We start from the raw sequence: 16,825 nt of genomic DNA on the forward strand, positions 1-16,825 counted from the left end.
TAGTACAGAATATTATAGTAAATATAACCTTAAAAAAATATTATAAGGAACGTGCACCTAAAGTGATTTTATTTCGTAAACTGTGAATAGTACGCTTATTGGTTTATTAACATTTAATTTTATAAAAAAGTACGTGAATACCAAAACAGTTATGGGTAAAATTTGTGTTGTGAAAAGTTGTCCAAGTGGGCGTAAATCCAAAAATAAAAAAATGGTTCGCCTCAGTCTATTTCGTATTTCCAACCAACAGTATGTAAATTAATTTATTATGAAAAATTTACTTTATAAACCATTGCTCATTTCTATAATTTTTTAGTCAACGAAGGCATATTAATTTTTTATTTATCTAATTTCACAGACACCGGCGAGATTACAAAATTGGAAAATTTCGTTGGGTATTGAATTAAAGGCTACTGATTACATCTGTCATCTCCATTTTAAAGAGGAACAAATAAAAATGTACGAGAAACTGTACATAAAAGGAGAGCTCAAGATTATGCCTTTAGGAAAAAAAATACTTAAAGAAGAAGCTTTACCAACGATCCAGCATCAGTTTATTCCGATACTTGAACATGAGCTTTTAACAAGTACTGTAAATGAACTGGAAAAGCCAAGCTTACATTTAAATAACTGGAAACGAAGAGCTGTTTCAAGTGCACGAAAACAACATCGAGCCACCGAAAATATTAGCAGATGAAGATGTTCCTAATAATCCAATAGGTACTGTTGTTCAAAGTGAACAAGACTTGATAGAACTACCTCTGTCAAGACGTATCTAAGGATTCCTATAATCTGCAAGAAATCGAAGCTCCAAAATTACCGCCGTTTTGGCTGTATATACCCAAGCCCAATGGATTGGTATTAATGCGAATGGACCCAACAACTTAGCAGATCAAAATTCGGTTACGCTTAAACAAGGATACATCTATTACTGTATGTATTAATTAATGTTCAAGTAGATACATCTATTTTTTTAAAACAATCATTGATTATTATTTTATTTCAGGTTATTTTTCCTAACAATGAAGAACTACCTCTAAACGAAAAATTGCATTCATTAAGTTGTGTCTATAACTACTTAAAATCAGTGGAAAGGTGGCCTATATGCGTTGGTACTCAGATTGACAGTACTAAGTAAGGATTGCTTGTTTTTGATAAGTGAATGTATGAACTACTGAGGACAGAATTTATACGAATTGAATTAATATATTTACATTAATTTTCAGGTATTCAAAACTTTGTAAAAACCCTGATTAAAAATACTCATTGAAAAGTATTGAAAAAGATGAGAATTGAATACTTTTGAATAAATCCTATCCCACAAGTTTTTCATCTGAACATAAAATTAATACTTTTCAATTATATTGAATCTAAAAATAATATAAGAATTTCTGAACTCTTAAAGAATTGAAAAAGATTCAGATGAATTGATATTTTTAATCTTTTTGAATCCTCTTCAATAACAAAAAAGTTCCGTATTTTCGGGTTACGTGTGGGATTGAAAAAGATTCAAATTAATTGACAGTTTTCAATCTTTTTGAATTCTTCTCAATACCAAAATAATTCCACATTTCGAGTTATGAGATGGATTAAGAAAGATTCAAATGGATTAACATTTTCAATCTTTCTGAATCCTTCTCAATACCAAAATAGTTTCTTATTTCAGATCAAGTGTAGGATTGAAAAAAATTAAAATTGATTGAGAGCTTTCAATCTTTCTGAATCCATCTCAATACCAAAATAATTTCTTATTTCAGATCACGCGTAGGATTGAAAAAAATTAAAATTAATTGAGAGTTTTCAATTTTTCTGAATCTTTTTCAATAACAAAATAGTCACTCATTTCGGGTCACATATAAGATTGAAAAAAATTAGAATTAATAAAAATTTTTGAATCTTTCTGAATCCTTCTCAATACCAAAATAGTTTTTAATTTTCGATCACGTGTAGGATTGAAAAAATTAAAATTAATTTAGAGTTGTCAATTTTTCTGAATCTTTTTCAATAACAAAATAGTCACTTATTTCGGGTCACACATAAGATTGAAAAAATTAGAATTAATAACAATTTTTGAATCTTTCTGAATCCTTTTAATACCACAATAGTTCTATATTTCTAAGTATGCGTTGACTTCAAATAAATTGATATGAATTCAAATTTGTGAATATTTTTGAATCTTTCTCAATACCAAAATAATTTTTAATTTTCGATCACGTGTAGGATTGAAAAAATTAAAATTAATTGAGTTTTCAATTTTTCTGAATCTTTTTCAATAACAAAATAGTCACTTATTTCGGGTCACATATAAGATTGAAAAAAATTAAAATTTATTGAAATTTGTGAATCTTTCTGCATCATTCTCAATATTACAATAGTCCTAAATTTCCGACGCGTTGGCTTCAAATTTAATTGATATTAATTCAAATTTGTGAATTTTTTCAATCTTTCTCCTATTTATAGTTTAATATTTAATAGTTTAGTAGTTTAATAGTTTAATATTTTGGATCACGTGTAGGATTACAAAAATTTTAATTAATCAGAGTTTTCAATGTTTCTGTTTTTTTTTTTTTAATTAATTAACTGAAGCCAAAATTTAAATTTTCCAATCTTTTATCTCCTGAAATCAATTGAAATTTTTTTGCTTAGAAGCTGTAAAATTTTAATTTCTTATTATCGAATAGAAAGTTTGATCTCTACGTTACAAATTACCTTATCAAATGATAAATCTAAATCACTAAATGAAATGTGAGTTTTTATGTAATAATAAATTTTATTGTTGTATTTTTACAAATTTTTCTTGCATTTACATAATATTAAGTAAAAACGAGTTCATTTTGATTACAAGTTACATTTTTGAATTATTTTTATATACAAAGTTACATCTGGAGTATCACTACTACACTACTGAACTTCAAAGTCATTCGGCTGTTGAGTTAAGTAATTCTGATCTTTCTCATTACATGTCATCGCTTTTATCGATATGTATATCATTTTGCTTTCAATTATGGTTACCGGCATTATTACGGTTTCTTTGGCACGGTCCGTTATTGTCCACAAATGATCACATTGTTCCATCATGTCAACATCAATAACGGTGTTGATGGAGAAATGGACGATTTGAACGAAGAGCCAGATTCGGAGGACTCGACTGCATTTATTATTGATGAATCATGAAGAATCATGATATTTGTTTACTTTTATTTATTGTTATGCAATACATTATTTAAAAACAAATTTTATTTTTGTAATACCGCCAATTTTAGTTTTTGCAATAATTTATGTAACATTAGTTGTAAGAAAATATAATTTAAAAAAAAGAAAATATTTAAATCTGTTGACCTTAGAGGCTATCCCTGCAATTTCCTATTGCTCTTAAGATTCTTATTAAATTTTAGATCTACAGGAACTGTATTTGAAGAATATTAATTTTTTGACAATTATCACTCCCGCACACCTATGTGATAGAGAAATTTCGTAAGATCCTATTAGAGATGATTTTCACATTATAAATAAAAGGTTCCAACAAAACTTTGAGTCCATAAAAACTATTGTTTGGCTATGAAAGATTTTCATAGTAAACGCCCCCAATCCCTTTTGAGGTTGAAATTTGATAAAATTCATTCTTAGCTGAACTTGACATCATACACGATGGTTCTAGACAACATATATATATATATATATATATATATATATATATATATATATATATATATATATATATATATATATATTGGGTTGACTGTGAAGCTGTCATTCTGGGGAGTGTGAGATGCACGGTTCGAATTTTTGGACGAGCAATTTTTTTATAGCCTTCTGATTTTACCTGACACGTTTATTTTCCACGTATTATGCGGCCTAATTATTTTTTCCGGGGTTTCATTCTTTACAAAAATAAGAATAAATTACAGATCATAAAAGTTTCAATTATATTGAATACTTTTAAATTGTATTTAGCATTGAAAAGTATTAAAGACATCCAAGAATGAATCTTTTTCAATACTTTTGAATTTCACTTCTTAATTGAAAAGTATTGAAACGATAAAAATTTAGTCCCATTCAATACTTTTGAATTCCATTTTAGAATTAAAAGTATTAAAGACATCCAAGAATGAATCTTGTTCAATACTTTTTAATTCCATTATAAGATATTAGAAAGTATTCAAATAATTGAAGTTTCAATTCCATTCAATATTTTTCAAAATCTCTGTGTGGATTGAAAAGAATTGAAAAAATTTTCAATACTTTTCAATCAATATTTTTAATCAGGGAATGTGATAGTTGGTGATGACATTTATAAAAGAAACCAAGCTAATCCGAGATGTAAACCTTGTCGAATCTTACGGAATCGATTACAGAGTCAAAAGTCGACTTCAATGAATTTGGAAATAACAACTGCTAAAAAAAGACGTGCTTCAAATTTGGCTAAACAGTGCAAACGTTTAAAACAAATGGTAAGTTTTGTAAAATACAATTGTTTGAGGCTAGAAGCAGCATTTCATTATTACTATTGTTCAAGATTTGTTAATTTAACATTTATTAATTTAACAATTGGAATCGTTTCTAATTTTACGTTTATCACTTCTACTATAAATTCTATGTTTAAGCAGTTATAATGCTTACATAATTTAACGAAGAACGACAACAAAGGGTTTATAAATATTAGGTGGAAGGTGTACATAATAAAATAATAAATTTTCACATTCCAGTAATAAGTTTTGATACTATATACGTATTGAATTTATCTGACATAAAGTAGATCTTTACTAACTTTTATCATTTACAAGTACCTTATTGTACACTCTGGCCTTTAATTCAATATTATTTAACAAAATTGGTTATGGAAAAAGTTGATTTCATGCTCGACTGGTTTTTCATTTTCAAAAATATCAACATACAAATACTCTATGACGGTAAAATGGAGTGAGGTCTAGAAATCACAAAATTTATATGACTTTCAATTCATTGGATGTAATTAAACAACTTTTTTATCTATTTATTTAACAGGCAAACTTCTCAATTTATACAACTGCAATGGCTACATAGTGCATCAAAAATTGATTATCACTCGTAAAAATTTCCTGCTGGATAATATTAATATATGTGTACTTGCGAAGAGTATGTAAACATAATATTACTGATAATCTGTTGAGAAGTATCGTTATATCAATATATATATATATATATATATATATATATATATATATATATATCATACTAGAGTATGATCATGTTAATCGTTAAATATTCCATTTTTACATAGCAATTTAAAAGTTTTTGGACAGTATTCAATAAGACTAAAGATAAAATAATTTTATATACTTCCTAAGGTTTTTAATTCCATCTAGGGTGATTTATACATATAAATTGTACATATATTTTTGCAATGAAATAGTTTTTATACCTAATGCGCACAAAATTTGTACATAATATTCAATAATTCATTTGATTTTGGTTAAATAAAAATTGTACATTAAATTATAAAACTTCCGTCATTTATGCTACAACATAATAAAGTACTACAAAAATTTCCAAATTTTTAAATATATTATTAATAAAATGATAATAAAATTCTGTTAGTTTATTTACATATATTAATTAGCAAAATGTAAGATTTGTATATGATATAAAAATTCGGATATAATTTTATTTTTTTTTTTCCGATTTTGTTCACGACGTCTAAAATTTTTAACAACTTTATAGTTGACTTACAGAAAATTCGACTAAAACAAAGAATATTTATAACAAAGTCAGAGTGTGCTAAGAAGTCAAATGCAATAGTACGAGAAGCAATCCTGAAGTTGCCGACAGAATTCCAAAATGCCGTAAATTCGTGCTTTGAAGCCGCGAAAAAAAAGAATGTTAAAGGTCGACGATTTACTTCTACCCTCCATATTATTTACTACTAATAACTCACTATATTTTTTTGTATAGTAAACCCTACAATTTATGCAAGTGTAAGCACTTATTGTATGTAAATAATTGTGTGCCCTAATATTCATAGAATAAATATAATGGAAAATTAAATTGATAGTGTTTAAAAAATTATATTCAATTAAATAATCAATGTTCATTAATTTAATTGTAAATTTACAAAATCTTCATGGATGTTAGTTTGTTTTACTTGGGAATCTGCTCCTGCTGCTTCTTTATTTTTTTCAAATTCAAGGGAACTTTTTTTGAAGTCTTCAAGTGATAGATCATCATCGTAAAAAATTTCAGATGCACATGGTTCTGCTTTAATTGATTTTTTGTTATTTGAATTTAATTCTTTTTGGATAGCCTCTTCGTAAGGTGCCTCGATGGGTTCCTGGATTGGACTTTTATATATATATTCTTCGCCACTCAACTGTTGAATAATTTTTATAATTTATTAAAATATTTAAAATTTTTAAAGTTAATGAAAAAAAAAAATTTTAATTTTTAAACTATATAACAAAAAAACATTGGATTTTTTTTTAATTTTTAAACTACAATAATAATAATAATAATAATAATAATAATAATAATAATAATAAATAATTGTTTTATAAAATTTAATAGTAATTCAATGAAAAATTTTTTTATACTGTAAGAAATTTAATAAAAAAATTATACTCACTGAAAGAGGATAGCACGAATCAGAATCAGGTTGTGTTAAATCTCCACATACAACAAATGGAACAACATATTTGTTGATACCAGTCAACACATCATAATTTAATGGCTCGTGAGTTAACAATGGGTTCAGCATATGTGGAATGTAATTATCAGGCGGTGAATAATCTTTGCAAACAACAAAAGCTTCGATACTTGAATTTCTTGAGCTGCTCGGTTTTGCACAAGAAACATATTTGAAAAATACTTTCAATTGTGAATATAATAACGAGCTTTCTCGAGCTCGGAATATTTTAGCAACAAAAGTACCACCCGGTCGTATAACGTGAGTTGTTATGTTCAAAGCTGCTAAAAGTAATTGCGATTGAATGTAAATGTCCATGTCATGTAATCCGGTCACTAAAAAAATTTTAATAATTTTTAATTTTAATAAAATTTTATTTAAAAAAATTAAATTAAAAAAATAATTTTTAACATTTAGTTACCATCGGGCGCTCCATCGCAAACAACTAAATCAGCCTTAGAATTTTCAAAATAAGCTATTATTTTTTCAGCAGTAGATATTTTAGTAATATCACCTTGTATTTGTACCACGCCGTCCAAGGGTGCCATTGCTTGTAAATCGACGGCTATTATTTTTGGTGGCTCATTTACTTCGTCATTGCTTGATGACGAAGTCCCGGATTTTAATTCTTCATTTTTTAATTTATAACTTTCACTGTAGTGTCAAAAAAATAATTAGTTAAATTTTTTATTATATAAATAGAGACAGGTATCAAAAAAAGCTTTAACAAGATTAAAAAAAAAAATTTTTACTTTAATTTTCGGGTTAAAACTTGGCTCCAACTTCCTGGTGCTGCACATAAATCAACTGCCTTTGTAACACCTAATAACAATAAATAATAATTAAAAATTATATCAACAATTGTTTGGGTTGACTGCAAAGTTGCTACTTTTTGTTAATTCAAAAATTATCAAATGTCTGCTTATAAATAATAAAAAGTATACCATCAAAAATATTGAATTCGCTGTCAATTTGAAGTAGTTTAAATGCACTTCTTGCTCTCCAACCCTCCTCTTTAGCTTTTCGATAATAAATATCTCTTTTGTCTTTTGATGTCTTCCCCATTTTTTAATTACAAAAAAAAAAATTTTGTGTTTATTTATATTATTATAAAACTATTTATTTATTTATTTTATTGTCACATGTGCATGTAACAGGTTATAATTTCTATTTATCTTTTTATACACTAACACTTTATACTTGTAACAATAATAACAACTCAGTGTACCAACATCAAACGGATAAATAGTGAATATCTGTCTTATTTAGGTAGACCTGCTTTGAGAACAGATGGCGCGTCAGCCAGCGGGATGATTTTGAAATGAAAATTAAGTTAGCCCACATCTGAAAATTTCTTAATTTATTTTATTTTTACTAGAATTTAAATTTGCGCGCACAAGCGCGCGCCTTGACTATAGAATTTGCATATATTTTCATGCTTATGATACATTTAACCAATCACATCACGAATGAATTGATTTCACATACATTTCATCTCTATTTTAATATTAAGATTGGAAAAATTATTCCAAAAAAAGATTTAATTAAAAGTGTTTTAATATTTGGCCTTTCTAATAGCTGAAATTTTCATTTCTTTTAGAGTAAATTGTAAATTATATATATATAACTAATGATTTATCATCTCCACTTTTGTAATTTAGATGAAAAATATGAAAATATATCATGCAAGCAAACTATTCGTAACGTGATTGGTCAAATATATCACAAACATGAAAATATCTGCAAACTCTATATTCAATCACGCGCTTGCGCGCGCAAATTAAATTCTCAAATTAAATTCACAAGTAAATTAATGAACTTGAATGTAAGCTGCGCGCGCAATTTTGACATGCTTTTAGTATAAACAAGTTTATAAAGCCTCTTGCTTCGCACATGTATACTAGAAGAGAGAGGGAGAGAGAGTAGGGCTATTATTTCATTGCATCATTCATTCTCTTGCCATTCACAAAATTTCCAACAAATAGATTTTTATCCTCGATTATGACCGTGACTAAAATAACAAATTAACTGTCAATTTTTGTCACTTTGGGGCGCTAAAAATTTTGTTCACATTAATGTATTACTTAATCGAGTCTACTGAGTCCTTCTGGCCCAAAAATGGTAACTTATCCGTAAAATTAAAAGCAGAGCCTTTAAATCTACTTTAATTTCACCGATTTAAATTTTTGAAAATCCTATTGTCCTAAATCGTAAACTTCTTACTGAAAATGAGCAGAACTTTTAAGAAAAGAATTAGTCTGTTCTCTTTAAAATTAAATAATCTTTTTTTTAGATCTTTTCCTACGGAATTTCTAAGAAGTAATGGATTATACATGGAGAAAAGAAGTTTTACTAATTATCTTGATCCCTTCCCTAAGTATTAAGTAAAGGTAGCCTATACCTATTATTCTCCCCTTACATTGAGCGAATAACACATTAACTATTTACTAAGTACACAATTTTTATCTATAATTTTAGTCTTCTTCTACTTCTTGTCACAAACTGTTGAATTTAAAATTATTGAAGTATATCGATGTAGATTTCAAATAGTTACTCTAAAAATTTATATTTTAAAAGCGATTTATCAAAATTAATACAGAAATTTTAAGACATCACTCACTTTGTTCCACGTGTTTAGTTCAAAGAACTGTTGATAAATTTTACATGCAAATATTATCAATATTGCTGTACGCTTAACGATAATTGATAATTAATTAATTAATGGCAAATTTTTTTTTTGCTTGTAAATAAATGATTATTGATCAGTGATTAATAATTAATATATTTACATTTTTAGTACCGAGTAAAACAAAATGCAGTAAAACCACATTGTAGTGGGAGTCAAAAAAATCGTAAATAATTTTTTTAATAATTTATATAGTAAGTGTGTGTACGTACGATGTATATATATTCCATATATAATAACGGATTGATGGTTTCTAAATAGTCAGTGACGATAACGAGACTCAGTGTCCGCGTTTCATTTGAAACGACTGGATGTGTCGAGACGCGACAACCTTGTGTACATAATTATAAATTATTGAGTTTTTTAAATTATCGTAGTAATTAATTACATTAGCTGACATTACTGCACAGCTGATAAAACAAGTATTTTTGACGATATATTGCATAGCATTTAGCATGGACGTTGTTAAAGGTATGGTATTCGATACTCTTATTTTTTTAATACTTTGTCATTTTGGAGGGCTTTATGGGTTTTTAATTTTTTTGTGTATTAGTGACATAATCGAGTTCTTACTTACGTTCATTATCTTTCGGCATTATCGTAAATGAAATATTTATAGTTTCTTACTTTAATAAGTACTGTATTTATTTATGAGCTACTAAAAAGTTATTACATTGAATTATAAATTTTTTTCATGCTATACAGAGCCTGAAGATGCTTTGGAATCTAGCGAAATATTGCGTAATCCTATACTGTTGGTGTATTATTTATTTATTTATTTATTTATTTACAAAAAACTAAACCCAATAGCCGTAGATATTAACAGAGTTAATAATCTTTGCAAAATAATTATTCTTAAATTATTTTTGTAATCGCAAAATAACCAAAAAATTTTTAAATTCAGATTGGTATTTTTTGATCCTTAGTCTCCTTATATTTAATTTATTTCGAATTATTCAATCTTAAACTGATCCTCTTCTAAAAAGTTGATGGCCGGATGTCGTATCGTTTTACGTCACTTCTGTGACTATTTTATTCGGTTGTTGATTTGTCGACTGAGATAGTGGCGGGATTTTTAAAAGAATGAAGGCGAGCGAAGCGAGCGTGTTAAGTCTAGTTTATTATAAAAAGTTATTCATATTAGTATTTTTTTTTTTTTTAATAATTGCTACAAAAAATAAATTTTTTTAATAATTGCCAAAAAAAAAATAAATTTTTTAATAATTGTTACAAAAAATCAATTTTTTAATAATTTCTAAAAAAAATTAACTTTTAATCATTTATATAAAAAATCAATTTTTTAATAATTCCTCGGAGTAAAATTTTATTCACAATAAAATTTAGTAAAAATAAAACATAAGAAATGTTCTTGAGAGTTGAATGAATATTTATCTAACAAAAAAAATAAATATTCAAAACAATATGATTATTTAATTTACTAATTTACTGAAGATTAAATAAATTCGCGTTTTTCATGTACAATAATAATAAAAATTGATGTTGATTTTATCATTTAATCATACCTGGAAAATATCTGTAGTATTGATAAGAATAATGTAAATAATATCATTTTCAATGACCTCATTTTCTGTAATTTCTTATGGGAATCTAGTGCATTTAATTGATTTTTTATCAATTTATACTAAATTAATAAGAAATTAATTCTATCTTCCAATCTGATAAAATATTTCGATAATTAATTACTTTCTGTTGAGTCACTTGACACGGTTAACACACAATAGATTTTTTGGCGCGTAACCAAAAGATCCGGGCTCAACATCCGATTCGGAAAATCAAAAATATTTTTTTGACTGACCCATTGAAAAAAACTTGCATTAAACGCTATAATTATTAATTTTCTACAAGTCATAAATTCATTTGAATTTTCTAAAAAAAAAAAAAATTTAATTAATATATTTATTTTATTTAATTATGTATCCATAAAAATTTTGCGCAAGCTCACTAAAATTTAATGCTGTTTTAAAAAATAAAATCAGGCTAAATTTCCTCAAATTCTTTATTAGAGTCGTTCTATAAATTTCGGCTCTCATCGTTTATACGTGACTAAATAAATCATAAAGTTCAATGACTCGATAATTTTTTCATCATTAAAACAAAAAAAATTGCTTTAAAATTGAGTAATTACTACGTTTACCTACTTACACTCTCAAGTGTATTATTAAACAATGAAAACATGTAAGCAACAAACTATTTACATGTTTAAATTAATCTGATAAAAAAACTGATTAGTTAAAGATAATTTTTAAAAAGAAATAATTTTTATCTTTTGAAGGTGTGTCTTCATTCTAAAGACATGATTGGTAGATAATATATTTAAATCAAAACATTTATTTTCAATGTTATTACACGGACAAACGAAACCGAAAGCGCGGCTATGTTGTCTATCCATCACATCTTGATGTGACTGGAATAAATATTTTCGCTTACACTTTTGCAGGTTGTATAAAATTTCCTTCATGACACAATTTTCATTTTTGGTCAATGTCATTGACGCGTTAGATCATTGTTTGTTATGATTTATCTATTAATTTTTATGAATCACTTTGCAGAAGAATTTTTTGCTTCCCACTAGAAAAATTAAAAATTCTTAAAAATAGCAAAATTATTTTTTTAATCAGATTTTTCAATTGCATTAAGGCAAATTTATATTTATTACACATAGAGCAAAAAAAAGCATTAAAGGTGAAGAACGTTATTATTTTCATTGTCGACATTGATCAGATAAGAATAGTTATTTTAATAGTAATGCAAATTATATTATATGTAATTACAGTTATTTATTTATTTATCGATAAATAAATTTTTTTTTAAATTGTTTCGAAATAAATTTTAGTTCGTTAAATAATTACTTTTGTTAAATTGCCCTGTATTATCTTAACTATCAACAATTTTTAAGATATAAGCTCATCCCGATGTTACACTCATCAAGAGCTTTCATTTGAGTACCCACATGCATTTTTATATATTTTTCATATATACATATATATAATATATATAAATATATAAAAAATTGATATGGGTACTCAAATAAAAGGTCTCGAGGTGAATATTGCCAAAATCGCATAGCTGATATGACAAACGGGTACTTGAAGGTCGTAGTGACAAAATTTGATATTTTGGAAATGATGTTATTTTTGGTTGCTATTATATGCTCATATAGCACTTCTTAATTTTTTTTAAAATAAAAAAAATATAAATAAATCAACCGGTCATTCAATTAAAAAAATTTTTCTACTTTATGGATAATTAAAAAAAAAAAATTATAAATGAAAATTTATTTTTACAATAAATGAAATTTTTATCGAACAATAAAAATTTTAATGTTCTAATTTTCGATTAAAAAAAATTTTTTTTTCTCTAAATTTATAAATCACAACAATAATTCGAAATACCTGAAGAAATTTTGATCTATATCAATTAACGAATAAAGTGTCAGGTTGATATTTATAGCAACGATCTATATTCAAAACGATCACTATTAGCCTCAATTGATCGTAATTTATCTCTAAACTTGTCCGCTATTATATGTTATAATAGTGACGTGTAATCACACTTATTGCAATCATTGAACAAGTATTTGATAATAATGAATAAAAAAAAAAACAAAAACAACAATTCTACAAACAAGATAATGAATAATGTCGCAAGCAGGTTTTTAAATAATTTACAATTTAAGTTTTACCAATATGGTATTCCCTGTGTTGTTAAAATACATCCACGTGGTAAATAATTAAAAATTATCTATCGTTTATTTATAGATACTTGTTTGTTGTTATCAGTGACAGCATATCGAGACAAAAAGATATTTTATGGCTCAAAGACATAGAGCGACGAGCCTCTCTATTTAATTACAAATATTTTGGTAACTGATAAGCTCTGAGATAATTTGTGACGTCAATGGAAGTTTTTACGAAGAAATCTATTTATGATGTAATTTTTATTTTATTACCTTCAATTACACTTTTTAATAATTCAATTTAATTTAACGGAAATTTTCATGATCTGTATTCATGATAATTAGTAAATCATTGTTTTTTTCTAGCCGTTCAATCACCCACGGTCAATGACGAGTTAGGAGACACGCGAGCTAAGAGATGGAGAAATTTTATAGCATTTTGGCTAATTGGTCTGTGTAATAATTACGGGTACGTTGTAATGTTGAGCGCGGCTCATGATATTTTGAAAGAAAAATTTTCTTCACCTGTAAGTATATTTTTTTTTTTATTTCAATTATTTTTTCACGAAAAAAAAATTTTTACAATCGAAATAATTATTTACTTACGCGTTCAGAAAAAAAAATTAATTGAATCAAGTAAATAATTTTGAAGAACTTTCGACTCCTTAATTTAAGTAGAAAAATTCTTAAATTAAGAAAGAAGAAGCACTGTTTGTTTTCAAATTTTAAAGTTTACTTTTTTCCATGAAACAATAAAAGTCTTCAAATTTTTTTTTTAATTCAAACATATTTTTATTGAATCAAATTAATTTTTTTTAATGCGTTCAAACTAATAACTCCCGTTTTTATTTATTTAATTTTTTCTTCGTGTAATTACAAGCACTTAATTACAAACCATAAGATTTAATTACCTAAAATTATAGGATTCGGTGGAAACTTCAAATGATATCACAATTGAAAATCCGCGGGGTTGCAACTTAGTATCAACAGGTGCTATTTTACTGGCTGATATATTGCCATGTGTTATAGTAAAACTTACAATGCCTTTTTTGCCGTTTCATGTCAAGTGAGTATTAAATAAAAATTCTTCACTTATAAAATAGACAATAGCGGTCAATATAAATAAATAAACGTTGTGCTTCAACGTCAGACCCTGACCATGATCATGATTAATTGTTATGACTGTGAACAGCGAGTTATGATAATTTTCCTGACTTTGCGGAAAAAGTAGCACGGCAATTATGATATATATGCATTATTATAACATTGTAAATATAAATAGCAAGGTCGTCTTCATTTAACATTGCAGTGTTCGAGTAGCGATATGCGTAATAGCGCAAGTACTGGGTTTTCTGGCTGTGGCATTCGGCACGACACCTTGGATTACTATCTTAGGGGTGGTATTGACTTCACTCTCTTCAGGTTTGGGAGAGATTACCATACTCAGTCATAGTCACAAATATGGAAGGTATATATCGTAACATTAAAAATTTTAACCATTTATTTTAAAATTGCGGCAAATATTTTTGCGATAAATATTTAATAACTCTTAAATAAATTTTAATAAATTATTTTAAAAAAAAAATAATTATTAAAAGTTTAAAAATGGATAATTGTGTTCAATAAATATATAAATTGCTTCTAAACAAATGAATTCATCGATTATACACAGAAAAAAAAATTCGCTTGAATCAAGTAAATAATTTTGAAGAATTTTATTTTCTTGATTTGAATAAAAAAATTCTTAAACTAAGAAATAAATTATAATTTACAATTAAATTACAATAGATCAAGTATAGCTGCATGGTCATCAGGAACAGGAGGAGCGGGAGTAGCTGGCGCATCATCTTACGTAGGGTTCCGACTAATAATGTCCACAGAGACTACACTTTTGGTAATGTTAGTGGTTCCTATTGCAGAAGCTATCGCTTTCTGGGTCATTATGACTCCACCGAACGACAAAACGGTCATTAAATACGGCCTTAGCAGTCAAGATGAGATTATCAAGGTGCCCAAAAAAACAATTAGAGAAAAAATTGCGTTGGTGCCTGGATTGATGCATTATCTTATTCCACTGTTTCTTGTTTATCTGTTTGAGTATTACATCAACCAGGGATTGGTGAGAAAAATATTATTTTATTTTTATAAAAAAAAAAAAAAAGTTTAGATCTTCTAAATCAATTATAAGATTTTCATTTTCAACTAAGAATTATTTATTCAAATAAAATTTGATTTATTTTGATCACAACAGAGAAAAAATTTATTTTCAAAAATACGAACATTTTTGTGACAAAACTTAAATTTTTGGAAATTTTAAACAATTTTATTTCTTAGCTGGAGAAATAAAATTGTTGAAAATTTCCAAAAAATTCAATTTTTTGTCACAAAAAAGTCAAAATTAATTTAAAAAAAATTTTTTTTTTCTTTCAATGTAAAAACCGCTCATTTTACAGCACGAGCTCATTCAATTTGATGGTATTTGGTTGAACCACGCCGAACAATACAGATGGTACCAAGCAGATTATCAAATTGGAGTTTTTATTTCACGGTCATCTGCGAGTTTCATTACTTTCAAAAAAATTTGGCTGATGGCTCTTTTACAAGTAAACAAATAAATTACCCAACTGACAAATTTATCAAATTCTCAAAGTTCATACCATTAAATATTTAATTTAAAATTTTTTTCAGCTCATAAATATTGTGATATTTACAACAGAAGCGATATATTTCTACATTCCAAATATTTGGATTGTTTTGGTTATCACTTTTTGGGAAGGCCTTCTCGGTGGTGCAGCGTATGTCAATACCTTCTATAATATGGTAGAAACGGTAATTATAAATTTTAAAATTAAAGAAATACTAAAATTCCGCTTTTTTGTCCTTGATAAATAAATAAATAAATTTATTTTAGATCCCCGACAGAGATTTGAAAGATTCATTGGGAATTGTATCGATGGCTGATTCTCTTGGAATAGCCCTCGCTGGTGCGCTTGCTCTGCCTGTTCATACTGCTATTTGTAAGCTCCCACGACCAACATAATATTAAGAAGACTAGCATAGGTTGTTTTAACTTTCTAATAGGTAAAATAAAGTCTACAGAGTAATTTTTTTACCGAATATTTAATAAGATAAATTTATACATAAATGTCGAAATTATTTAGTATTTTTTTTTGATGAAGTTCTCTGAAAATAATTTGACGAATTTCCAAAACTTGAACTGTTGAAACAAATCAAAATATGTGAATTTTTTACAATTTTATACTCTGAATTAAAAGACAATTAATCAAGAATTCATAGGGCTGAGCCTGCGTATTTTTATATTATAGATCAAATAGGATATTTGTATTTAATTTTTATTTTATTGAGGTCACGAATTTTTGGCAATTTTTTTTATAGTATTTTATTGTCAGTGTACTTAATAATTTTTACAAATAAACATTACAAAATATGGTTGCTAAAAATAATTTAGTGATCATTACTTCCATTAAAAAATGTAACACCTCAATAATTATTTTTACAAGTTGTTACATATTTATAAAAAAAAATAATTTATTTTAATAACTCATAATTTTATAATTTAATAATTAATTCAATAGTTTTTAAGGAAAAAAAATAATATTGTCAGTATTGCTAATACACATTTATTTATGAATATAATCAGAATCACAATCAGTATAAAAAAATAGTTAACATAAAATAAATGTTACAGCACCTTGTTATTTTATTTATTACAATAAGAGCATAAATATTTATTATTGTACGGTCGAAGATAAATAAAAAATAA

General features: G+C 26.3%; 2 protein-coding genes and 1 long non-coding RNA gene across 4 annotated transcripts; 2 read left to right on the top strand and 1 right to left on the bottom strand.

Annotated features, from left to right (window-relative positions):
* The first annotated feature begins 69 nt into the window (after positions 1-69).
* LOC141527105 (uncharacterized) lies at positions 70-2,482 on the top strand. The gene is made up of 4 exons (XR_012479141.1): positions 70-249; positions 359-933; positions 1,007-1,134; positions 1,227-2,482. It is a non-coding gene; the product is annotated as an uncharacterized LOC141527105 (long non-coding RNA).
* A 3,575-nt stretch (positions 2,483-6,057) lies between these two features.
* Positions 6,058-7,885, bottom strand: Trm7-32 (tRNA methyltransferase 7-32). Its single transcript, XM_074242402.1, has 5 exons — positions 7,603-7,885; positions 7,411-7,480; positions 7,080-7,312; positions 6,599-6,993; positions 6,058-6,346 (listed from the first exon to the last, which is right to left on the bottom strand). The coding sequence occupies exons 1-5, from the start codon at positions 7,721-7,723 to the stop codon at positions 6,071-6,073; spliced, it is 1,095 nt and encodes a 364-aa protein (XP_074098503.1). The 5' UTR covers positions 7,724-7,885; the 3' UTR covers positions 6,058-6,070.
* Positions 7,886-9,188: 1,303 nt separating this feature from the next.
* On the top strand, positions 9,189-16,505 carry Cln3 (CLN3 lysosomal/endosomal transmembrane protein, battenin). Of its 2 annotated transcripts, XM_074242401.1 has the most exons (9): positions 9,192-9,815; positions 13,124-13,295; positions 13,408-13,568; positions 13,965-14,107; positions 14,351-14,509; positions 14,830-15,160; positions 15,495-15,644; positions 15,730-15,870; positions 15,953-16,505. In XM_074242401.1, exons 3-9 carry the CDS (start codon positions 13,521-13,523, stop codon positions 16,079-16,081), a joined length of 1,101 nt encoding a protein of 366 aa, XP_074098502.1. In that variant the 5' UTR covers positions 9,192-9,815; positions 13,124-13,295; positions 13,408-13,520; the 3' UTR covers positions 16,082-16,505. The 2 variants fall into 2 exon arrangements, with proteins under 2 accessions (XP_074098501.1, XP_074098502.1); XM_074242400.1 differs by lacking the exon at positions 13,124-13,295 and having other exon boundaries at positions 9,189-9,815.
* The last annotated feature ends 320 nt before the right edge of the window (positions 16,506-16,825 follow it).

The sequence above is a fragment of the Cotesia typhae genome, unplaced genomic scaffold (assembly GCF_013202065.1).
Source record: "Cotesia typhae breed Kobodo isofemale line unplaced genomic scaffold, CoteBio_Ctyphae contig_4, whole genome shotgun sequence".
Classification (NCBI taxonomy): domain Eukaryota; kingdom Metazoa; phylum Arthropoda; class Insecta; order Hymenoptera; family Braconidae; genus Cotesia; species Cotesia typhae.

Coding starts and splice junctions, on each gene's coding strand:
- Cln3 (XM_074242400.1), top strand. Junction 13,569..13,964: donor AAGAAAAATTTTCTTCACCT/GTAAGTATATTT, acceptor CTAAAATTATAG/GATTCGGTGGAAACTTCAAA. Junction 14,108..14,350: donor TTTTTGCCGTTTCATGTCAA/GTGAGTATTAAA, acceptor TTAACATTGCAG/TGTTCGAGTAGCGATATGCG.
- Trm7-32 (XM_074242402.1), bottom strand. CDS start 7,723: ATGGGGAAGACATCAAAAGACAAAAGAGATATTTATTATCGAAAAGCT. Junction 7,313..7,410: donor GTTTTAACCCGAAAATTAAA/GTAAAAATTTTT, acceptor TTGACACTACAG/TGAAAGTTATAAATTAAAAA. Junction 6,347..6,598: donor ATTCGTGCTATCCTCTTTCA/GTGAGTATAATT, acceptor ATTATTCAACAG/TTGAGTGGCGAAGAATATAT.